This window comes from Geotrypetes seraphini, chromosome 1 (assembly GCF_902459505.1).
Source record: "Geotrypetes seraphini chromosome 1, aGeoSer1.1, whole genome shotgun sequence".
NCBI classification, from domain to species: Eukaryota; Metazoa; Chordata; class Amphibia; order Gymnophiona; family Dermophiidae; genus Geotrypetes; species Geotrypetes seraphini.
In genome coordinates, this window is record NC_047084.1 from 381,072,690 (window position 1) to 381,098,671 (window position 25,982).

Below are 25,982 nucleotides of genomic sequence, written 5' to 3' on the forward strand. Positions count from 1 at the left end.
TCTTTCCCCTGAGGGTGGCTCATGTCAGAGGGGAAGCTTTGGCCGAGCAGAACTGCTTGCAAGGAACAGTGGAACTTACTTGATTGATGTCGATGCTGGGGCCCGTTGCCGTTTGAAGGAAAAAAAAAAGGTGGAAAAAAGGGACCTGCAAAGGCGAGAGGAGGGGAAACCTCCAGGACAGCTGCTCTTTGCCTTCCTTCAGCGGCCCAAGAGTCCAGACCAACAGCGGCAGCTCTGTGTACTTTTAACTTCGGCACAGAGCTGCCCCTAATCAATAGTTTAGTGCGGTTTCATGAGGCAGCCTCGGGGCCTTTGATAGCCGGTCCGCTTCGATGATGCGATGTGGGCCGGCCTAGCAAAGGCCCCGAGGCTGCCTTATGAAACTGCGCTAAACTACTGCTTAGGGGCAGCTCTGTGCCGAAGTTAAAAGCACACAGAGCTGCCGCTGCTGGTCTGGAGGTGCGGAGACAAGGCAGGAGGCAAACGCGGTGGAAGGCAGGAGTCCCGGCACAGCGACTGCAACAGGAAGTTGCAAGTCAGCTGACACCGGCCTTTCGTTGCAGCAGGGACCGAATCCTTTGCGGACCGGCAAGATTTTTTTGCGGACTGACACCGGTCCGCGGACCGGCAGTTAAAGAACTGTGATCTATAGTGTGTTTTTCTGGCCTTGGCTACATCCATATTCAGATTTTTATTTACCAACTTTTTTGTACGCTTCTAGTGGGTGTGGCCTTAACTTACATATGTACTTCTAACTAGTTTACCCAGAACCATACGAAAAGCAGGCATTTTTGTAGAAAAAATGCCACAAAATACTGTACCATGTCTTGCACACTATCCATTCCATTAGTGCCCCTTACAGCCAACGAGCGAGTGCCACTCCACAATCCCATCTTGAATAACACATAAGTTTACGCACATGATAGTCACACCTAGGGCGCTCATGGTCTTACCTCTGGCTCTCAGGGGGGTTACTTTGGGTACTGCCCATCGTATGGATCAGTGTGTTTCTGTGCAAGTATATTCTCTTAATGCCAATTAAACAGGACTAACTGCACAAAAGCCAGAAAAATATACTACGTAGGCCTGTAAAGGAAGGTACCTAGAAGATCTTACCCAAAGCGTACTTGATTTCTTAGGTAAGAAGCAAGCAAATCCCATCCACTGTCCTAGATAATACCCTTCTTCAAGTAATTTATGTAAGTTGCTGGCTAAGCAAAACCACACAGGAAACTTACCATTCAAGTGGGCAGTGTCTGTTCTAGTCCAGGCACAATAGCCATAGAGCAGAACAGAGACTAAACTTGCATCTGTTCTTTTATTTATAGTGACATCAATGAAACTCTAGTACTTTTGAGGTATAAAGATCAGAAAATGCAAAGAAAGTATAACTAAGAAAAAAATAGAACCTTAGATATATATTACACATATCTAAATCCATAGCTTTCCCTAAAATAAGAGAACCCCAATATTCCTTAAAATAAGAGAACCCCAATAGAATTGGTCCCTATACCCAGAAGTGTCTGGCATAGTAACCTAGAATTAAATGCAATAAGGTGTAAAATAATGCAGAGTGCTAAGAAACCCAAATATATGCTTAATATGTAAATTAACCCACGTGCAGATGATGCACACAATGAGTACATATAAGATATAATTTTTCTTTTTATGTGTGTGGTGCAAGAATTCATTTCTCAAATTTAAATTAAAATCATTAAAAGAACTGGTGATGTCAGCAATTAAACCAAATAGGAGGCACTGTCACAATGTGTGACAGGGCTTATAACCTGTCACCGTACATTGAAAACCGTAATATAACTTTAAATTTAAAATACAGGATAAACAAAAAGTCTTTTCTGAGAACAATACATGAGGATAATGATAAAGAAAATACAATAGCTAACAAGATGTCATAATGAGTCTATTGGATTATGCAAATACATAATTAAAGTTCAGAAGCCTAATTCAAATGAAGTGATTTGAAGTAAAGTAGTTTGAAGTAAAGTCTGTTGTTGTTGTTTTTTTTTGGGGGGGGATCAAAATCTTAGTCCAGAATGTCTCTGCAAATATTATAGCAACATGTAAGGTAAGAGTCTCTGAATTAATTTAAGTAAAACTGCATAAGGGCTTTAGAGTTCATGCTGAAACATTTTGGAGGTAATCTTGTCTGTTATTCAAACTTGTCTCTTCTGTAACTACGGAACTGCTACCACATGGGGGAAAATGTATGGTTGCTTTCTTTCTTTGTCCAAGGGAATGAAAACCATGCCGTCTGTAGAGAGAACCTGTGTAATACGAACTGCTGCTGCTCAAAAATAAGCACATAATTAGTAGGGAACAAAGGACTGAACTGAAATTCCCTCCAAAACTCAGGCTTGGATTCTCTGTGCCCTTCAAATACAGCTCTAGTGGTGGAATGTGGTACTGCTCCTTTCCCTCAGGATGGTTGATGTGGGCACTGTAAGGAAAGCCATACTCATTAAGAAGAGACAACAAAGAGAAAATAACATGGTGTACCCCTCTGCAGACAGGACTAGCCCCTGCTAGTCCCTGCAGCGGAGAGCTACAGCCTCTGAGCTGAACTGTTGAAAGCAACAGCAGTTGAAAAAGACTCTTATGGGGTCCTGTAGCTGAAACACAAAACACAGAGTAAATAACACTTTTACAGAGTCCTGTAATACCAAGTATGGCCACAGGAAAATTTAAAATGCAGACCCATTTCCTAAGGAACATAATTAAACTTTCTGCTAGCACAAAATAATTATTTTCAATCCATTTTCTGTATCAGGTTCCTATCCTGAAGTGCTTACTTATAAAAAAAATAAAACTAAAACCCAGCTCGGTATCCATCCACTTACATAAATATCTATTATAATTGTTTATTACCTTTATCAATGTTATCAAACCCTTTGGTTATCATATATTTCAATTTAAAAAAAAAAAATATGGGTACTTAACCTCTATCTCCGTTAATCTTTCCTTTAAACTCCCCAGTTTAATTTTAAAGTATATTTAAAATGTGATTAATCCCTAATCAAACATTCATGGAATACACAATTTTAAAAATAATTTATAAGCCATACAGGGGAACAAAAATTCATATTCAGAACTAATTTGAACACTGGGATAGAAATACAAAGGCAGGGATTTTTTTTTTCATGCACTGCTTCACTTGCTCACACTTGAATACTCTTTAACATGTCTGACAAACTTTCTCTTATTCTTTTTCCCAACACTTACCTCGGTTCCTGCTTTCACATACTCTATACCTTCTACTTTCACATACTCTATACCTTCTAAAAGCATGCTGTATAAACCAGCAGGCACTCTTTACGACTGCCAGAACATGTAAATTATCTGGCTCAACTCTCTTTAAATCATTCACTTCATGTAACAAATCCACTTCATTTAAGACCAAACTCTAGTTCCTTATTGCTTGACAAATATTATTTGTCTAAAATCACATTCTTCATTCTCTTCCATCTGTCTGAAAACACTTTCTCAATCCTTTCTAGACCTACATTCGTTTTCTTTTCCTGTAAAACTTTTACTCCCTCTTATAACTTTTAAAAATAAAAGAAAAGAGAAACATGTGCTCTGAAATCTATATTCAGTTCTAATCAAGTTTATATCATGACTCCTATTTCTCTCCATGCTTTTCCTGCTTTTCATGAGCCCTTTAAATAGAAACAGCTTAGTTCTATTGTTCTACCTCAGCATGTCTCACTTAGCTATGCAAAGTCTGATCTCGGTGTACAGAAGCCTTTTTTAACTTAAATCAACATATTCAAACTATGTAATTTTTCATTTTTTTCATGCCTTGCTAAACTACAAATTTTCAATAAAACCTTTTACTATGCAAATAAATTTGCTCCAGGACTTCTTTAAAAAAGAATCCTGTGTTCTAATGTAGCATGCATTCCCTCAGCCATGCAAACCTAAAATCTAACCAGAGAGGCTATATTAGCCCCTCTGGGTCCTTATATTTTCACATTCTTACTTTAATTGCAAGCTACTACATTTTAAAATTCCTCAAATGACTAGTATATAAACATATTTTAAGCACAATACCTTTTGAAAAGTCTCTAGCCCTGAGACAAAGAAAATCCATGCTGCTCCATTCCCCCCTCCCCTCTCCCTCCTGGAGAAAGGGGGGCTTTCAAAAGCCCGCCTTCCAACCCATGTGATAGTCACTGTGGAAGGCATTGAGGGAGAAGGAGGAGGGGGATCTGAACAAAGGTCTGAACAGCGCGGGAAACTTTTTCCCCAATTGAAAACCAGATGGCATTTTTGTTTTCCTTTTCTCTCTTTCACAGACTCCGTAACTTAATTCAGACATGCAGCTCGGCTCGGTTCAGCAGAGAGGAGAACCAGATTTAAAAGATGCCACAGCTGCAGTTTTTTTTTTTCTTTTTTGTTTTCATAGAGAAGAAGCAATTTGGATCGCAGCAAAGAAACCTGGACCCATGCTTGGTTTTTTTTCTTCTTCTATGATTACCTCACTAACCTCTCACTGTACATATTTACAATCTAATCACATATTTAGAGTTTATTACATGTTAATTTTTTCTTGTTTCTGTTTCCCTTTTTATTTCATTTTTCTTTTCCTACCATTTCGCTATTATTCAAATAAAACACGCATGTACTTACAATTCACTCTCGTCTTCCTAGGGATTCGCAAATCTGTTATTCTGATTGTAAGGTTGGACCCCTCCAAAATGTAAGGTTGGAGGGGTTATGGTTGAAGCGGCCTTACAATCCACAGTCCCAAGTTCAATACCCTTACAGAAGATTCACCAGGAAGTAAAATCACTCACAAAGACCACTAACAGTGTTTGCATAAAGAATAGATATACAGTGGTACCTTGGATTACGAGCATAATGCGTTCCAGGAGCATGCTCGTAATCCAAAATGCTCGTTTATCAAAGCGAGTTTCCCCATAGGAAATAATGGAAACTCGCTTTGATAGGTTCCCACCCTCCACCCCCCCCCCCCGAGGCCAGCAGCGCTGCTCCCCCCCATGAGAATCAGCATTGCTCCCCCCGAAGGCCCCCTCCCGCGAACCGGCCCCCTCCCCCCCTGCGATCCGGCACCCCCCTGCCACCATCGGGCACCCCCCGCCGTGACCTGATGTCCCCCCAACCCACCCCAACCCTCTTCTTACTTTGATGTAGCCTCCGCACCTGCACCAGCATGTCCTGTGCTGTGCCGGTGCCCGAAAATTTGCCTCCGGTCCTGGGCCTTGAGCATGTGCGCATGCTCAAGGCCCAGCACCGGAGGCAGATTTTCGGGCATCGGCACAGCACAGGACATGCTGGTGCAGGTGCGGAGGCTACATCAAAGTAAGAAGAGGGTTTGGGTGGGTTGGGAGGACCTCAGGTCGCGGTGGGGGGGTGCCCGATGGCGGCGGGGGGTGCCGGATTGCGGGGGGGAGGGTGCCGGTTCGCAAGGGGGGCGCTCGCAAATCGAGGCACGCTCGGTTTACGAGGCACCAAGTTTGCAAATGTTTTGCTCGTCTTGCAAAACACTTGCAAACAGGTGTACTCGTAAACCGAGGTACCACTGTATTGTGCAGAAAAAGCAAGATTCATAAAAGTTACAATTAAGCATTACAATTAATGAGAGATATAAGTTTTACAATTACAGAGACTGCTTCTGTGCTCTTGTGAATGAGAGAGAATAGGTGCTGTGAGGATAGAGAGAGAGAAGGAGAGAGAGAAAGGGAGGTGGGGGGTGATGTTCCAAGCTTCAGGTTCCAGAGATAGAGAGCGAGAGGTGAGTTGCAGAGAGAAGGCTTTTATAGTTTGGAATCTTATTCTGAATATAGAAACTATTGTATTTCCCAGTATCTTTCTGTTTATAATTTGTAAACTGTTTGAAACAATGGTTAGTTTAATTGATAAGGACGGTGTGACACTTGCAGGCATGGTAGATGGGATTAGTCTGTGACTTCTTTGTCCCATTCAAGCAGCCTATCTTCTTCATAAACAATCCAGTCTGGCTGGATGCTTAATGTATGTGAATTCTTTGCAGGAGCATTTAGGGTCTAACTGCATCAACATTCCAGAGTCAGATTGATATAATGTCCCATAGGCCTTTGCTGACATTGGTTAGGGCAACCAAAATGCTGTTTGCTAGCAATGCTAGGCTGACATCTCCCATACTTTTTTTATTTTTATTTTTAAACAGCCAGTCTGCCTTTTGCAGATGCCTCTCTTACCTCTAACATTATAGCAGCACGTCCCCTGTCCTACAGAATCTCCAAGCTGTGAAGATAAACAGTTCCCATTATGAGTTCAAACCTCTGTCTTAGGTTGTACAGTTATCTGGGCGGGGAAACCCAAGATGCTATATCTTACCTGTCTTTGAGCGAATGAACCGTGCATAAGGGATGCATAAAGGTACCATGAGTATGCGAGTTTGGGATATGAGATCATATATTATGTCTGACCCTGGTATGCAATGCAATAGGTTATGCCAAATTAACCAAATTAGAACCAAATTAGCAAGTGTCAGAGAAGATACTAGAAATTCATGTATAACTGTCTTAAAAGCTAGAAGGAACTTTATGGGATATGCGTTGTAAAAAAATGTACATGTGTTTCAATTTACAGCAAAGGAAAATCATAACAATACATAGCAAAATTTGTACAATAATTAAGATAACGATAGGATAAATTAAAACACTAAATACATGGTTTGCAGTGGGCGAATACCCAAAGAAAAGTTCCCAAACTGAGACATGAGCGTCTTGTAGCAAATTCTCAACAGTTTGTTCAATCTGTCCATTTTCAAAAGTGACGGTATGATTCACTTCTTTGGAGGTTTTCTTAAGTTGTTCAATGTAGTCATGGAGTTCAGTAATAACATGCAGCTTGTGAAATGTCTCGTAGCCCATACCAAGAGGTAGTGGATGCACAGCATTAGAAATAAAGTCTGGAATGTCCATAGAATCATTAGCTACCAGAGGTGTGGAGTAGGTTGTCCCATTAATGCTGATGGAGGACAGAGGTGAATGACTACACCAGGTACTGTTCAGTAAATAGGTTGAACTGTACAGCAAAGCGTTCTTAGGAAGGTGGCTGTCATGAATCCGGGAATCCAACGAATAGGAAACAATGAACAGGAAACATTGTGTACAGCATGTGTGAGAAGGTAGAGAAGTCTTTGCAGTCAGGGTGCAGGAAGATGAATTAGTCCAGTAGGAACTGACAGTCTCTTTAAACTGATGAAGTTCACACTTGAAATGAAATGGTATCTGCACACAGAGTGAGGGATCCATTGGCTTAAATTTAGTCCAGGTATCATCCAGCGGTAATACCCATGTGATGTGATTCAAGGGATATAAAAGCATATTATCAAGCTGCACGCCAATATTAACTACAGGATAAATAACAATGGGATCAAAGTACAGATAGAGCATCCTTGAGGTGAACAGATTGGAACACTCACTGTCTACCAATTAAGGTGAGCTATAGCAAATTCAGATAGAATTTCTTTTAGGATAGTAATAAGCTCGATCTGTACTTGATCACAGGCCATAGCCCAGGAAATATTCTTTCCCAACCTATATTCCTCATGTGCTAAGGTCATAATTTTATGTTCTATAATGGGTGAAATAAGAGCAAATGTGTCTACAATTACATTGGATAATTTAGAGGAAGCTTCATTAATAATATGCTGTGAGGTGAACCCATCAGAAGCATGTTGAGAGGTGGATCCCATCTTATTGTGGAGTACCTCTATATCAATTGTATAAAGAGCACTCAGTGCAGTTCCTGTGCCACCTAGAATAGTGTCCAATAGTTCACGTTTATGTCTACGTTGCTTGGTTTGGGCTGTAACTGACTGCATGTCAAACCAAGTATTCAGCATATGTATGTGTTTAACAACAAATTGCGAGCAATTTGGGTATCTATGATTAACTAAAAACATAGTAAGGGCAACCAAAATGCTGAATGCTAGCAATGCTAGGCTGACACTGATAACAGATCATCTTTTGTTCCGCATCCAAAAAAAAATTCTTTCTGCAAGAACACACCTGGAGCGTAGAGTGCACAGTGTCTGGCTCAAGCGCGCTCTAAAGCAGCAGTCCCATCTGGGGTACCAAATGAGCAACCAGGTTTGCTCATAGATGGGTAAAGTGTACATGAATGATGGCACATGATGCAAAAGGTTCAACAAAAAAAATGTATTGCGTTTATTTATTTCCATAACATTCATCAAAAGATTATTTGCGTCATCGGTGGGAGTCATTACAGGCGCCAAACGCTGGCATTTCTGACAAAGAATCCCCACCGATAATTCATTGCTCACCAATATATATTTTCTGTCCAGTCTGACATCATTACTTGTCAGCCAATTGGCCGATGGAGCCTGTCCTTAGGTTTATATAAAGAACTTCTTTTTTGACACCGAAAAAGTTTCACAAATCATATTTTTGTTTACATTACTTTCTAAATATGCATAAAACATTAGTACATATAACATACCCAATACCCTTTTTGTCATTCTCAAAACTTAAATCAGACAGTTCGTCTGTGTTAAATTCAGCCTGCATTTCTCTTCAGCATCTGCTGATAAATTCATGTCCCTGTCAGCACCAGAAGAAGGAGGAGGCCTACTCCCCCTCCCTCCTATGCTGGAGGTCAAAGCAGCTGACCCTTCCTGCTCTGAGTCTCTCAAAGACTGGTACAGTGTTTCTGGCTCTAACTATTTCCAGATGTTGCCTCTTAGGCTCCCTTAAAGTTTCTTCAGGTTTAAAATATATAAAATATGTTTTTCAAAACCCATTCACACATCATTCATACCACTTATCACACACATAATCACTCGTTGGATCTTACACACATACACACCCAACACGGTATATTGCATTCATACGATACATATAACTATCTGTATTCAAAAACATGAAACCCTATATCTTCCACAAACCAGACTGAGAGGTCTGGTATTAATTAGAGCCATGAGGCTCAAGGTGGGAAACACAGAGAGAACAAAGAAGACAGAAAGTCACTGACACAAAACGGAGTCACTAACTCAAGATGGAGTTCTTAATACCTTTAGATCAGGGATCTCAAAGTCCCTCCTTGAGGGCCGCAATCCAGTCGGGTTTTCAGGATTTCCCCAATGAATATGCATTGAAAGCAGTGCATGCACATAAATCTCATGCATATTCATTAGGGAAATCCTGAAAACCCGACTGGATTGCAGCCCTCAAGGAGGGACTTTGAGACCCCTGCTCTAGATGTATGTTACGCATTACCTGATTTCCTCTATGGTCTGGCTTAACAACAAAATACATAAAGAGAATATTATTATGCTTTTCCTTAATATTAATCTGTAGTGTGTTTTTCTGGCCTTTGCTATTTCCATATTCAGATTTTTATTCACCAACTTTTTTGTCCACTTCTAGTGGGCGTGGCCTTAACTTTCATATGTACTAACTAGTTTACCCAGAACCATACGAAAAGCTGGCATTTTTGTAGAAAAAACTACACAAATCCTGCACCATGTCTTGCACACTATCCATTCCATTAGTGCCCCCTACAGCCCACGAGCGAGTGCCACTCCACACAAGGTAGCAGATCATTGGCCAAAACCTCTACCTGACAGCAGACCACGAGCCTCTAGATGCCCCAGATGGTCTAATTTTCACTTTTGACAGTACTCAGGTAGAGCCTTATCTCAGAGATCCTTCCAGGGAGCCAGACAGAGATTCTCAGGCCACAGGCATAGCTAAGCCTCCGGTTTCATTCTGCTCCAACTTCCAAGAAAGCACAATGATACCAGGTCCTGAGCAGGTCCGATGATGGGGGGATGGCTCTGAGTATGCGGAAGTATAGGCACAGATCTCATCAGATTGTTGGGTGGTGGAGATCATTCAGAGCGGTTACAAGTTCAAATTCACTCAGCTCCCTAATGGACTGGTTTATGGACTCCCTGGCAGGGCGACCAGAGAAAACAAGCAAGGTTGTAGCCATAGTTCATAGTAACTTGATGAATTACAAATCTAAAAAGAAATCGGTTTTGTGTTAACCCTGTAAGGTTCTCCAGCATCATCCCCATGGTTGTTTTCAATGTATCCACTCAGCTCAATCTTCATTGGTATTTGTGTTCCTGATCTTCTTTTTGTTTATGTTCATTTCTAATCCCTTATTATGACTTTTAGCTTTGATTTTATCAATAAATACAGCTTCTTGTACAATCCCACTTTTTTCTAGGAATGGATGGTTATTGTCTTCCCTGGCTAGCCAGGGGCTGTAGGAACTTCACTTGATAAAAGTTTTAGCTCCTCCCTCTGGAGCATGCTCCCTGGACATCAGTTTTGTATTCCTACAAGCCAGACTGTAGGAGCTCATCTCTTCTGTTTTTTATTGTTCAGGTTTTAATGTTTCATAACCTGTTTTCTAGTTTTCATTGTTGCTGTTTTGAATATGTTAATAAGAGCAGAATTGATTGTTTGGCGGGGAGTTCCCTGTTCCCCTCTCTCTCTTGTTTCTTGTTTTCCCTGTAGAGATTCCTAGTTGCTTGAAGACTAACTGATATCCAGGGAGCATGCTCCGTGGGATATGTGCAGAGGGAGGAGCTAAAACTTATATTAAGTGAAGTTCCTACAGCCCCTGGCTAGCCAGAGAAGATAACACCCATCCGTTCCCAGAATAAAGTAAGGATTTACAAGAAAGAAAAATAGCAGAGGTAAGATCCTAATCTTTCGATGTCTTCTTTGCTGTAGGTGATGAGCGTTGTATCATCTGCATAGCAAAGGTTGTTTATATTTCAGCCACCAACTTTGAAATCAATGCTCTTGTCTTCCAAATTTTCTTTTCTGAAGATGGCTTCACCATAAAGGTTGAACAGGTAAAGTGACAAGATGCATCCTTGCCTGATACCACATTTTATTGGAAACCAATCAGTATTACCATATTGTGTTATCATTGCAACTTCTTGATTTTCATAGATGCTCTTTATCAGCCCGAATTATGTGTTTGGGTATTCCCATTTGTGCTAGAGTTCTCCATAGTTTATTGTGATCCACACAGCCAAACGCTTTTCTGTAGTTGATCAGGCAAAAGTATAGGGGCTTTTGGTATTTTTGCTCTTCTTCAATATCCATCTAACATGTCTCATGTTCCTCGACATTTTCTAAAACCAGCCTGAATTTTGGATAGTTCTTGCTCAATGTATGATTGTAGCCTTTATTGTATTATTTTCAACAGTATTTTACCGGCATGTGGAATTAATGCAGTCATTCTGTAGTTGTTACAGGCCTTGGCTTCACATTTCTTTGGTATAGGTATGAACAGTGATCTTCTATCGGTTGGACATGTTTTTTCATTCAAAATCTGTTGACAGAGTCAAGTGAAAGCCAAGATAGCACCTTCTGAGCCTTTGAAATACCGTCAAAACCAGGTGACTTGTTTTTCAATAAAGCTTTAATTGTTGCTATGACTTCTTTTTTTTTTTTTTTTTAAATCTGGTTCTTCTTCAGTGTCAGTTTCCAGTTCAATTTCCCCAATGTTATCCTCATTGTCATTTTTGTATAGATTTTCCATATATTCTTTCCATCTCTTTTTAATGCTTTCTGGATCATTCAATATCATTCCATTGGCGTCTTTAAGCATCCCCAATCGAGGCTGGAATTTCTGCCACAATCTCTTAACCACCTGAAAAGGCTAATCTGGTTTTTCCATTTACACATTATGTTTCAATTTTTGACAAATATCCTTTAGATATCATTCTTTGTCTTTCTGAACTTGAAGTTGAAACACTCACTTCATTTGTGATAGTTTTTCTCTATCATCGGAACAATTTGCTTGTCTTCTTTGTTCTGCAAGGTGATTTTGTGGCTTTCTTTCTCTTCTGGAGTATTTTTTTAGCTTCATCATTAATTGCGGTTTTGATATCATTCCACAACACTTCAGGCTCTCTATCTCCTGTATCAACACAGGAAAATTTGTTGTCTAGTTTTATCCAATTAGCTGATGGAATATTTTCAATGTCATATTATCCCAGGACAAGCAGGCAGGTATTCTCACTAGTGGGTGATGTCATCTGACAGAGCCCCGATACGGACATCTTGCAAGCATGTCTTGCTTGAAGAAACTCAGAAGTTTCGAGATGCCCGCACTGCGCATGCGCCAGTGCCTTCCCGCCCGATGCTCCGGGCGTGTCTCCTCAGTTCTTTTTCTTCCGCGGAGCTGAGAAGTCTATCTTCAATTTGCGCCCATTGAATATCTTTTTTTGCCTTCTTTTTGCCGCGGGTTGAGTTCTTTTGGGCTCTCCTGTGCGTTTATTTCTTTTTTTGATTTCTTTAAAAAAAAAAAAAAAAAAAATTTTCCTTCCGACTCCGGGTCGGCCGCGTGGCTGAGGCCCCGCGCCTTCGACCTTGCGGCGGAGCTTTTCCGGCCTATGTCCCGGCCGATTACCGGTTTCAAAAGTGTAGCAAGTGCCAGCGTGCGATTTCGCTCACGGACCCTCATTGCTGCTTACAGTGTCTGGGACCGGATCACTTTCCGAAATCGTGCCGGCCTTGCTCCACTCTGACGGCGAGAGCGTTTAAGCGCCACTGTCTGCTCTGGGAGTCCATGTTCAAGATGGAAGCTTCGTCAGATCCTGCAACATCGACGGGGGCTTCGACTCCTTCAGTGAAGCCCGCTGCCTCCCCAGCTGCTCCAGGCCTCCTGAAGCCGGCATCATTCACCCCGGTTTCGGCCCAGGCTTCGGCGCCGGTGCCTTCCTCCGTCTCCTCGGAGCAGGTATCGACCCTACAGTTCCACCGGTGGTGCTCAAGGTGCCGAAAGCTGGCAAGCAGTAGCACACTGCACCGAAGGAGCGCGGAGACCGTGCGGAAGGGCCCCCTTTTGGTGCGGATCCCTCCATATCGGCTTCGCTGCGGTCCATTCTGGAGGCTCAGTTCATTGAACTCATGCAAACCATGGGGCCTCGACTGATTGCCACCATCCAGGGTGACCTCCCTGCTTCGGCTTCGAGGGGCGGACCGCCCCCTCCTCCTCCTCCTCGCCGCACGACCTCGTTGCTCGGCGAGGAGGAGCGGCGAGCGGTGTCCGGGTCCTCGAGGAGGTCCTCCGATAGTGCTTTGCCTCCTTTGGAACCGATTCCCTCGAGGAGGGCTTCTCTTAGTGACATGCCTCCCTTGGAGCCCATTCCCTCGAGGAAACCCTCGTTTAGTGACCTGCCTCCCTTGGAACCGATTACTCCGCCCCATGATTCAGTGTGGCATCCACCTTCGGGGCCATCCAGTCCGGGGCATAGCAAGAAGCAGAACGAGTTCTTCCGAACTCCCTATCAAGCCTGGGCGACGTCCAGAGAAGCACTGACTCTTCCACCTTTGCGATCGACGGCATCGAGTCCGATCTGCTCCTTGGAAGCGTCTGACCCAGTCTCTCACAGAAGGACTCGATCCCCTTCCAGGCATCGAGAGGGGCATCGGTCCAGGCATTCTTCGAAGCATTCCTCTCGACACTCAACCGTCTCGCCTCAGAAGAAGTTGCCTCGGTTGGTGTATGCTGCTTCGACGGGGTCTCCCCCTCCGGGCCCGGAGTTCGAGGACCACGAGGTTTTCTACTCGTCCTGTTGCTCGCAGGCCTCTTTAGAGCCTGAAGCTTCGTCTTCTTCTAGTCCGTCTCGCAGACCGGCGACAGCGGACCAACTGTCCTTTTCATCGTTTCTCAGGCAGATGGCGGATGACTTGGACATTACTCTAGATGCGGGGTCTCGATATTCCAAGGAGTATCTCGATACCATGCACTTGCCTCGGCCTCCGGCGGAGTCCTTGCGGCTTCCCCTGCACAAGCTCCTCGACCAGACCTTCATGCGCTGCTTCGAGTCTCCTTACTCTATCCCTGCGGTCCCTGGCAAATTGGATTCGCGGTACCGCACGGTACATCATAAAGGCTTCGAGGGTCCTCAGCTTTCTCACCAGTCCCTCCTGGTCGAATCTTCGCTCAAGCGGTCTCATCCTGGCCAGGTCTATGCTTCCGTGCCTCCGGGTCGCGAGGGCAGAACCATGGATAAGTTTGGGCGACGCATCTATCAGAATTCGATGATGGCGTCTAGAGTCCTGAATTATAACTTCCACTTTGCAACCTACTTGGAATTTTTTCTGCCTGTGCTTCGAAAGTTCACTCCATACATCGAGTCCCAGGCTAGGTTTGAGTTTGAGGAAGTGGTCGCTTCGTTGTCCCAACTCCGGCTTCAGTTGATGCAATCTGCCTATGATGCGTTCGAACTCTCAGCCCGAGCGGCGGCTTGCTCGGTGGCGATGCGCCGGTTGGCCTGGTTGCGGACCATTGATATGGACCCGAATCTTCAGGACCGCCTGGCGAACGTCCCGTGTGCTGGGGCGGATCTTTTTGACGAATCCATCGAGACTGTCACGAAGAAATTGTTTGACAACGAAAAGTCCTTCCAATCTATCCTTCGGCCGAAGCCTAAGCCTCAGCAGTCTCGACCTTCTCGTCCACCGTTGATTTATCAGAGGCGTTATCAGCCGAGGCAAACTCCTCCTGCGAGGCAAGCGGCGAAGCGTCAGCCTCCCCAGAAGGGTCAGCCTAAGTCTCAGTCGCCTGCTGTCCCTAAGACCACTCAGCCTTTTTGACTGTCTCGTCGAGGGCATAACCAACTTCGTTCTGCCTCCCCCTGTTTTTCCCATAGGAGGGCGTCTCCATCATTTTTATCATCGCTGGGAGACCATAACAAACGACCTCTGGGTCCTTACTATCATCAGGGAGGGATACTCTCTTCATTTCCATCGGGTCCCTCCGGACCACCCTCCAAGAGAGTATCCTTCCAACTTGAATCAGACCGCCCTTCTTCTTCAGGAAGCTCAGGCTTTGCTCCGGCTTCGCGCCGTGGAGCCGGTTCCTATGGACCAACTGAACCAGGGGTTTTACTCTCGGTACTTCCTTGTTCCGAAGAAGACGGGAGATCTGCGACCCATTTTGGACCTCAGGGTCCTCAACAAATTCCTTGTCAAAGAGAGGTTTCGCATGCTGACGCTTGCTTCTCTCTACCCCCTCCTCGAGCAGAACGACTGGTTATGCTCTCTGGATCTCAAGGAGGCCTACACTCATATCCCCATTCATCCGGCCTCTCGCAAGTTCCTCAGATTTCGGGTGGGACATCTCCATCTGCAGTACTGAGTGCTTCCATTCGGCCTGTCTTCGTCTCCCAGAGTCTTCACGAAATGTCTGGTGGTGGTGGCCGCAGCACTCAGGAACCAGGGTCTTCAGGTATTCCCCTACCTCGACGACTGGCTGATCAAGGCTCCCTCGGCCTCGGGGGTCCTCTCGGCGACCCTGTCCACGATTCTGTTCCTGCAGAGTTTGGGATTCGAGATCAACTTTCCCAAGTCTCATCTACAGCCGACCCAGTCTCTGCCCTTCATCGGGGCTGTCCTGGATACCATTCGTCTCAGAGCATTCCTTCCTTCTCAGCGCATGGATGCTCTTCTTCATCTCTGCCAGTCTGTGTCTTCTCGCCAGACCATCTCGGCGAGACACATGATGGTCCTCCTGGGCCACATGGCCTCTACAGTTCATGTGACGCCGTTTGCCAGACTCCACCTCAGAATCCCTCAGTGGACCCTGGCATCTCAGTGGACTCAGGTGTCGGATCCGTTGACTCGACACATCACAGTCACTCCTGCTCTTCGGCAGTCTCTGCTCTGGTGGATGACCTCTTCGAATCTATCCAGAGGTTTGCTGTTTCATTCTCCTCCCCACCAGAAGGTTCTCACAACCGATTCCTCGACCTATGCCTGGGGAGCGCATCTGGATGGGCTTCGCACTCAGGGATTCTGGACCTGTGCGGACCGACTTCATCAAATCAATCTTCTGGAGCTCAGAGCCATCTTCAATGCTCTTCAAGCTTTTCAACATCTACTGCACGACATGGTGGTCCTCATTCGCACCGACAACCAGGTCGCCATGTATTATGTCAACAAGCAAGGGGGCACAGGCTCGGCCTCCCTCTGCCAGGAAGCTCTCAGAGTCTGGGATTGGGCGGTTCGCCACAACACCTTCCTCAAAGCTGTCTACATTCAGGGGAAGGACAATGTCTTGGCGGACAAGCTGAGTCGGCTTCTACAGCCTCACGAATGGACCCTCCATTCCATGCCCCTTCATCAGATCTTTGCTCAGTGGGGAACGCCTCAGATAGATCTCTTTGCGGCTCCCCACAACTTCAAACTGCCTCTTTTTTGCTCCAGGATCTACACTCCTCATCATCTCGAGGCAGATGCCTTTCTACTGGATTGGGGGAATCGCTTCCTGTATGCGTTCCCCCCATTTCCTCTCATTCAAAAGACTCTGGTCAAGTTGTGATCGGATCATGTCACCATGATTCTGATTGCTCCTCGGTGGCCCAGACAACCTTGGTTCTCCCTTCTCCCAGTGTTTCCTTCACTGCTTACTCAACATCAAGGTTCACTGCTTCATCCCAACCTGCAGTCTCTCCACCTGACAGCTTGGTTCCTCTCAACGTAACTCCGCACCAGTTTTCCCAGGCGGTGAGGGATGTCTTGGAGGCTTCCAGGAAGCCTGCTACTCGTCAATGCTACTCCCAAAAATGGACTAGATTTTCTTCATGGTGTATTTCCAATTCTAAGGAGCCTCAGCGAGCCTCCCTATCCTCTGTTTTGGACTATCTTTTACATCTGTCTCAGTCTGGTCTCAAGTCGACATCTATACGAGTTCACCTGAGTGCTATTGCGGCTTTCCATCAGCCTCTACAAGGGAAACCTCTCTCTTCTCATCCTGTGGTTTCCAGATTTATGAAAGAACTTTTTCATGTCAATCCTCCTCTCAAACCGCCTCCAGTGGTTTGGGATCTAAATGTTGTCCTTTCTGAGCTTATGAAACCTCCTTTTGAGCCTCTGAGCAAGGCTCCCCGAAAGTTTCTCACTTGGAAAGTGGTTTTTCTGGTGGCCCTCACATCTGCTCGCAGGGTCAGTGAGCTTCAGGCCTTGGTGGCGGACCCACCTTTCACAGTTTTCCATCATGACAAGGTGGTCCTCCGCACTCATCCGAAATTCCTGCCTAAAGTGGTCTCTGAATTTCATCTCAACCAATCCATTGTGCTTCCAGTGTTTTTTCCAAAGCCTCATTCTCACCCTGGAGAATCAGCTCTACACACTCTAGACTGTAAGCGTGCGTTGGCTTTCTACTTGGATCGCACCAAACCACACAGAACTGCTCCTCAACTTTTCGTCTCCTTTGATCCAAACAAGTTGGGACGACCTGTATCGAAGCGCACCATCTCCAATTGGATGGCGGCTTGTATCTCTTTCTGCTATGCCCAGGCTGGATTACCTCTTCCCTGTAAGGTCTCGGCTCATAGGGTCAGAGCAATGGCAGCCTCTGTAGCCTTCTTCAGATCGACACCGATTGAGGAGATTTGTAAGGCTGCCACTTGGTCCTCGGTTCATACATTCACCTCTCATTATTGTCTGGATACTTTCTCCAGACGGGATGGACAGTTTGGCCAAACTGTGTTACAAAATTTGTTCTCCTAAGTTGCCAACTCTCCCTCCATCCCATTGAGGTTAGCTTGGAGGTCACCCACTAGTGAGAATACCTGCCTGCTTGTCCTGGGATAAAGCAATGTTACTTACCGTAACAGTTGTTATCCAGGGACAGCAGGCAGCTATTCTCACGTCCCACCCACCTCCCCTGGGTTGGCTTCTCTGCTAGCTACCTGAACTGAGGAGACACGCCCGGAGCATCGGGCGGGAAGGCACTGGCGCATGCGCGGTGCGGGCATCTCGAAACTTCTGAGTTTCTTCAAGCAAGACATGCTTGCAAGATGTCCGTATCGGGGCTCTGTCGGATGACATCACCCACTAGTGAGAATAGCTGCCTGCTGTCCCTCGATAACAACTGTTACGGTAAGTAACATTGCTTTTTGGGAGGTCTCTAATCTTCTTGTGAAGCTTTACTTTGAAGATCAAAAGCATGTCAAAAGCTTGTGGTCACTTCCATAATCAGCTCTTGGTTTAGTTCTTGCAATCAAAACTACAGATTTCCATCTCTGTCCTATACAGTTGTAGTCAATTTGATTTTGATACATGCCATTTGAAGAGGTCCATGTGTACTGGCGACATTTGTGGTGTTGGAAATGCGTATTCATGATTGGTTTGGTTTGCAAAACTGTACTAAATTATCACCTGTTTCATGCCATGCTTTCTAACCACTGCATCTTCAGATGAACTTCCTACTTTTGCACTAAAGTCCCCCATAACTATCAGTAGATCAGTTCATAAGGTGTTAAATATTCAGACCATAGAGTTTGTGCCGGCCAAAGATTCAGGCGCGGGTAGATATATCATGCCCAGGAAAGGCTCAGACGACTGGAGACCCATTCTGGATCTTTCATTCCTGCGCATTCCTGTGCTGCGCTTTCGCATGGAGGCAACAAGGGAATTTTCTGGCCTTGCTGGATATTGACAGAGGCCTATCTGCACATTCCCATCCCTAACGCAGAAAGTTTCTGAGACTTCATAATTCCAGAAAATCATTACCAGTTGTCAGCTCTTCCCTTTTGGGCTGGCACAGCTCCTCACATCTTTACCAAGGGGATGGTAGTGGTAGCTGCCCAGCTATGCAACTCAGGCTTGCAGGTTTACTCATATATGGCTAACTGGCTGATCAGAGCTCCGTCATTCCCAGAAGAACAAATGGTAGCCCACATGGTTCAGGTCCTGCAGAGCCTGGGCTGGATAATGAATTTCTGAATGAGCCAACTGGTTCCATCCCAATCCCTGAAATACCTGGGAGTCTTCTTCAGCACATCAGAAGGTTGTTTTCTACCTTCCAGAGGCACGCAGACAGTAGCTTTGCTCTCAGATAATGTTGACCAGCTCCGTCCATGTGGCACTACCTCCATGTGCAAGGCTCCACGGCAGCCATGATAGACATGGTCCCTTGGGCAAAGGCCCACATGCGCTCTCTCCAGAGTGCGTTATTGTTGAGGTGGTCACCTCGGTCAGATTCCCTGCAGATGTCTCTGCCATGGACTTGGAGGTCTGGGCCAGTATGAGGGTATACCCCTCAGAATAGCTTTGTAGGTAATTGTGACAATGAATGTCAGCTTGTTTGACTGGGGAACTCACTGCAATGGACGCCCAATCCAGGGGCGTTGTTCAGCCTCCAAAAAGAAGTGGTCAGTCAACATATTGGTACTTGTGCCATTCAGTTGGCATTGCAGAGACTGGAGAAAAAATTGGAGAAAAATCTGGAGGGGTAAGTAGTCCAGTTCTTCTTGGACAATGATACTGTAGTGGATTATGTCATTCACCAGGGAGACATCAAGAGTATACAGCTGTGTCTGGAGGCCCACTTACTATGCAGGTGGGTGGAATTTATTCAGACATTTTCAGTGATGCATGTAGCAGTAGTGGACAATGCCCAGGCCAATTTCCTCACAGACAGACGCTGGTTGAATGGATGCTGTCTGTAGCAGCCTTCCAATCCTTTGTTTGGCACTAGGGTTACCCAACGTTTGATTTGATGGCAAAAAGAGGCAAGAAAGCGGTCTGATTCTTCAGTTGAAGATCCATACATAGAAGTGCTGGTCTGGACACTCTGGTTCAGCCATGGCCAAAAAGCAAGCTCTTGTATGTGTTTCCTTTGTGGCCCATAATAGGTCAGACACTTCACAGGATTGCAAGCCATCAAAGAACAGTCATTCTTGTGGCTCCAGATTGACTCCACAGACTGGTATGTAGAGCTAGTGCTCTTCAGAAAGGCGCAAGCCTCAGACTGCGAGTATAGCCAGACCTTCTTTCTCAGGGGCCAGTGGTCATAAAAGTTCCAGATCTCTTTGCTCTTACAGCATTGCTTGAGTACCCTGCTTAGAGCCAAAAAGCCTCCAACTGTCTGCTTATGCTAAGGTGTGGAAAACTTTCTAGCACTGCTGCATTAAAGAGAAGGCAGAGCCTTTCTCTGCTCCAATCTCCATGAAGGTCTTCCTCAAGACAAGCCTTGACAAGGGGCTTACAGGGGCATCCCTCAGAGTTTAAGTGGCAGGACTCTTGTCCACGGTTCGCAAGCATAGGGCTTCATTGGCGTTCCATCTGGTCATAGCTAGATTCCTAAAGAGGGAGCTGCTGGTAAAGCACCTATTTCCTTCATGGAACCTTATTGTGGTTTTGCAAGGCCTCAGTCAGGCTACATACAAGCCACTGAAGGAAGCATCATTGATGGTTCTAATGCTCAAGTCAGTTTTTCTTGTGGCTATTACCTCAACGAGAAGAGTCTTGGACCTGCAGGCTCTTTCTTCCAGGAAGCCTTTCCTCAAGTTCACAGAAGCAGGAGTCTCTTTGAACTCCGTTCCATCCTTTTTGCCAAAGGTTGTTTTGGCTTCTCAGGTCAATCAAGAAGTCAGCGTGCCGGCATTCTAGCCCACAGATTCAAAGAAGGGTGGATTTTGAAAAAGTTGGATGTGAGAGCAGTGCTTCTACAATATCTTGAGGTCTCCAACAACTTCAGGCGATCTGACCATCTTTTTGTGCTCATTAGTCAAGCTAGATGTGGTGCTCCAGCTTCCAAGGCCACAATATCCAGATGGATTCATAAGGCCATTCCATCAGCATATATTGCCTGTGATAAACAGTCACCAGTCTCCATAAAGGCACATTCAACTAGAAGTTTGGCTTCTTCATGGGCAGAAGCTTGGGCAGAATCCCCTGAGGAGATTTGTAAGGCAGTGACTTAGTCCACTCTACATACTTTTGCCAAGTTTTATGAAGTTGATGTAGCGGCAAGGGAGGACTCCACCTTTTGGGTCCTCAGTGTTATGAGCCGGCACAGTGGTCCTGTCCTAGCTTTCTGGGACTCCTTTTGTACATCCTCTCTGTCAAGAATGACATACCTATTGCACTAGAAAAGAGATTAGGTTCTTGCCTTCTAATATTTTTTTCTAGTAGATAGGTGTGTCATTCTGGAGTGCCACTCTGATATCTCCTGTACCTACCTACTATCTCAATCACAAAGTTCAAGTCCAAACTGAAATATGGATGTAGGAGTAAATGTAGGAATTAATGAACTATTACTATAACACATTGGGGTTATACTTGAGCTCCATAAATGTTTCTATTTTGATTGTTTAATGGCAATGTTTAACATGTTTATTATTTCAGAGCAGAACAAGAGTTGTAGTTGGGGGAGTTTCCCTGTAACCTCCTTCACATGTGTTTCTGTGTTGAGCTATTGCCTGCTTTGGTACAAACTGAAGGGGGCAGCAGAGCCCTCTAGTGAAAGAGGAGGGATTCAAAAGCTGGAGTGGATTCCTTCTGCACAGCTCGCGAGCATGGGGATATTACCCATCTGTCCAGAGTGACAAACTGGTCTACTAGAAAAATATTAGCAAGGTAAGAACCTACTCTCTCTTTCCCAGACATCAACTGTCCCAAAAATTAACCCCTAGAGCAACTCTGCTTCCCAACAGGTGCCCCAACACCATAACTTAACTCTCTCTTCAGCCCCCTGGACTTCCATTCCATCCACTTCAGTGCTATACTGCATTCAAAATGGCATCAGTGAACCCTAGAGGTTGTCTTACAGTATTGCCACTAATGGATGGGGTGGAGTTCTCTCTCTACCTGGCATTGTTCTGCTTCCAAACTGGCACCTATGACCCCTAAAAGGGGAATTGTTGTACTGCTACTAGGAATCATTAGGTCCATATTAAATCTAGAGCAGCACTTTGGTAGCCCGGCCCACCAGATTACCAGGGCAACACCAGATAAATCCAAGGGAGGGAGAAGTTTGGGATATGGTTTTTGGAGAGTAACTGCTGGGAGTGGGGTTGCTTTGGGGATCTTTCTATTGGGATTAGCATCTAGGAGTGTGCTTATTGGGATAGGAGGCTTGATTTTTGTGGGAGGGGACCAGATGGGGGTTAATTGGAGTTAACAATGGGGAGGATCAACTTGGGGAAAGGCATGCTTATGTTGGGGAGTTGAAGAAGAGTGTGGCATAGGGTTAGAGCCTTACCACCCTGAGGTTGTGGGTTCTCCCTGTGACTAGGCAAGTCACTTAATCCTCCACTGCCCTAGATACTTTGGATAGATTGTGAGCCCACTGGGACAGATAGGGAAAATTCTCAAAGTATCTGTATGTAAACTGCTTTGAGTGTGGTTGTATAAATACATAAAAAGATGGTATATAAGTCCCAATTCCTTTCTCTTAATGGGCTGCACATAATGCCACCTCTTGAGGTGTCTACTGCTGCTACTCTTGTCATCAGTCGTGATACTCGTACTTGCTGTTATTGCTGGCCATGCCCTTCACTGTCCATGTTCACTGGTTTTAGCAGGTGGTAACCATTATTTATTATTTTATTTAATTATATACCGCTTATATCCTAAGCAGTTTACATTGAATTGTAATCGGATACTCTTAAGTATTTTCCCCATCTGTCCAACGGGCTCACAGTCTTAACTATGGGACCTGGGCCAATGGAGTGCATGTTCATGCTAATGGTTACCTCATGCTAACACCCACAGTAGCTGCTTTGTGCATCTTTAGTGAACATCTTCCACAGATTTTACAAAAATTGATATTAATGCTGAATCTTTTTGTGTTTTCAGGTTCCTGGCAGTAGATTTGTCCTGGCTATTGAAATCTTCTCTGTGACTGCAAAACTGCAAAGAATTGAGTTTGTGGTGTTTTGAGTAGAGGGGAAGGAATTCACAGAATATTGTTTCCTAAAAAATAAGTTTAATATTTGAATTGGTGGTATAAATGTAATCCTGCATACTCTTAATACTTTATAGAATTTTTAAATGTACCATGTTACTTCATAAGTATATTACATTTTTAATTTTGTTCTGGTAACAGTAAAATCTCTTTTTTGCGCAATCTCAGAAGGAAAGTGTGTATTAGAAATGCCTATCTACCAGCTAGATAGGAAGAATGCACTGATACCTATTTACAAAATAAGAAAAAAGTTTGTTCAAATTCTTGTGTGCTGTAATACTTAGTATAATGCGCAAAAATATTCTGTAATAAAAATAAGGTTTATAAAAAAAGCTTGAGATCAGCTTCAAGGTATTTAAAACAAAACAGGTTCAAATCGAGGGTTTTTTTTGTTTGTGGTCTTTTTAAGTGGCATTCTTGTAACAACATGTAAACTTTTATATTAATATTTTATGTTTATTTAGGGGGAATTCATCAAGGGGTACTAACTGGTTTAGCACCCGCTAACAGAGTTAATGCGCGCTAAATGCTAAGATATCCATAGGAATATAATACTTATCTTAACATTTAGCACATGCTAACACAGCACACACGAACCCCTCCTTTTATGAAGCCACGTTAGTTTTTTATCGCAGGCCGCAGAAGTAAAAGCTCCAGAGCTCATAGGAATTCTGTGTGTCAGAGCTTTTTCCGCCATGGTTGGCGATAAGAAAAACCTTAACATAGCTTCATAAAAAGGAGGGGCAAATCAGTGCCCCTCAATGAATGCCCCTCTTTAATCTGCATATAATGGCAGCTAATTTCTTTAAGCAAGAATGTTGCTTTCTTTGTTCTTGTACAACCAAATTTATTTATTTTCAGGATAGGTTTGAATAATTCCAATATTTTTTTTCCTCATCAGAAAAGAATTTTGTATCACTTTTTTCACAGTCTGGAAATGAGTGTATTTAAACAGTGGGGTCCTTTTACTAAGGCGCGCTAATCGATTTAACACACGCTAACAATTAGCACGCGCTAAATGCTAAGGCGCCCCATACAATATAATGGGTATCTTAGTATTTAGCGCATGGTAAATTGGTTAGCGTGTCTTTGTAAAAGGACCCCAGTATAAATGCAAGAGTAGTGCCTTTCAAAAATGAAACATTTGTGTTATTTGTATCTTAGTGGAGAATATTTTGAGGATTTTTGTAGGTATTGTACAATACCTATTAGATTAGTTGTGAAAGCTTTGTAATGCCGTAATTTTGATGGTATAACACAAGCTATGAAGTAGTCTGCAGTAGCTATATTTTTTGCATGTCATGCATTTTATATGAAGATTAAAGAGCTTTACCAACAATAACTCTAGATAACATTTGCACATACAATCAATCTGCCTCTTGTTGGATGTAAATGCTGGAACTGACTTGTTTGGCTTGTATTTATTGATGGCTATTATCCAAATGCCTAATGTTGTATTTTAGACCAAGTATGCGCTATTTTTAAGATTCAAAAATAGTGTTTTCTTTAGTTCATTATTTCTGTTGGAGGAATCACCAATATTTTCTACATACTGTTTGTACACTGTAGTACTGTATATTTTAGTGTTAATAAAACAAAAGTGTGCATATAGTATTTAATGTTTTCCTGGTACAGAGAAACTATGTGATTAAAGTATACTGTCCAGTAATTATCATGCTAGGAATCCAAACAGCTCTGTGAATAGAAATCTGAAAATTATATAAATTTAGAAGTGCTTAACTTTCAGGCTTACAGTGTTTTAAATCAACTTATGCTCCCAAAGTCGTCTTCTCAGGAATTGTCAGTTCCCCAGAAAGTAGCTTTTCCCTTAAAGACATACCCCATGATATTCAAAATTATTTCCAGTACAATGGGTGTGTGTCATTCTAGACAAGCAGGTTATCCCAGGACAAGCAGGTAGCATGTTCTCACAGATGATGGGTGATGTTATTCACGGAGCCCAGTACAGACAGTCTAAAAGTCATTGGAATCTCTCTCACTGTGCTATTTTTCCCCCTTTTTGTGCCTTCCCGTATCGATTTTCTTCATTAATTTTCATTTCTTTGATATTACTTTATTTTTTTAAGTTGCAATAGGGCCATATCAGTTACTGATCCAAATAATTGGTGTCTTCGGTGCTTTAGTTATGGGCACCGGGTAGACTCTTGTCAGAGTTTTTCAAAGTTATAAAATCGTTCTTTGAAAGCTCAATGTCTGTAACAGACAAAATATTTTTGGACCCAGGAATCATCACAAATGTCATCAATACCTGATGTCAACACCGCATCGACATCAGCAATCTCTGCATCATTCGATCTCAGCTGCCTTGGTACCGATGCCGACACCATCAAGAAAACAGGATAAGAAGGTAGCATCTGTATCACCGAAAATGGTGTATGCCAAAGAACGCCGGCATCTGTAGTATTGAGTAAGTCAATACATGCCAAATGGCATCAACAGCAGTCTCGTGTCAACACCCTGTACCATCAGTACCATCCATAGTACTGCAACCCACAATTAAGATCAACTGCGAGAGCTGTTCCAACAGGCACTAGCAACGATGCTTTGAGGTCAATCAAAGCCAACTACTGCAATGACTCCTCTAGTACTGGCCCAGCCTAGCCCAAGCATGGCTCTAAGAAGTCTCACTGTACCACATCTTAGTCTCCTCCTCAACAGAACTCCAGGTCTCATCATTGGAGCACTTCCTCCTCATAGATGTTGGACTGAAAACTACATCCCTGCGCTATAGTACCGTAGCCATTGATACCATAGCCATTCATAATACAAGGACTCCAGTCCCTTCAGGATTTTTTTGATCCATAATATTCTGCACCAGAGGCCTATGAACTTTTGTCAGATATATCTCCTCCTCCATCTAGACATAGATTACCAATAGAAAACCTTTACCATGTTCATAAGCTCTTTCTGTACATCTGGAATCTGAACCATCGCAAGAACTGCACTTTATGATGCGCTTGACTTTTAGCAGCTCCCAAGGGACTGTTTAAAACTCCCAATTCATGACCTTCATGGGACATCATGTTGAAAAACTGGGAGACTTCCCTTCATTTACCAGTAGCTCCATCCAAACTGGATGTCCTGGCTTTAATAGGCCACAAGTGCAACATCAGCCTCTTCTGATTGAATCTGTTTCGAAGTGGTCATCCAGATCATATGCCATTGCACCTCCAAGTATGGGAACTTGTACTTTGGACAGATTTTCATCGTAAGCTATTTCAAAATACGATGCTTAC

At 43.9% G+C, this 25,982-nt stretch overlaps 1 protein-coding gene across 3 annotated transcripts in view; it reads left to right on the forward strand.

The window, feature by feature from the left end:
• Positions 1 to 24,294, forward strand: part of TEX15 (testis expressed 15, meiosis and synapsis associated) — a 330,325-nt gene extending 306,031 nt beyond the window's left edge. For 2 of the 3 annotated variants that reach the window (XM_033915922.1, XM_033915913.1), the window contains exons 11-12: positions 10,740 to 10,864; positions 22,617 to 24,294. In XM_033915922.1, coding sequence (XP_033771813.1) covers positions 10,740 to 10,864; positions 22,617 to 22,700 — 209 coding nt within the window. In that variant the 3' untranslated portion in view covers positions 22,701 to 24,294. The remainder of the gene's footprint in view (positions 1 to 10,739; positions 10,865 to 22,616) is intronic. The other variant, XM_033915932.1, reaches the window with a different exon arrangement.
• Positions 24,295 to 25,982: the final 1,688 nt, after the last annotated feature.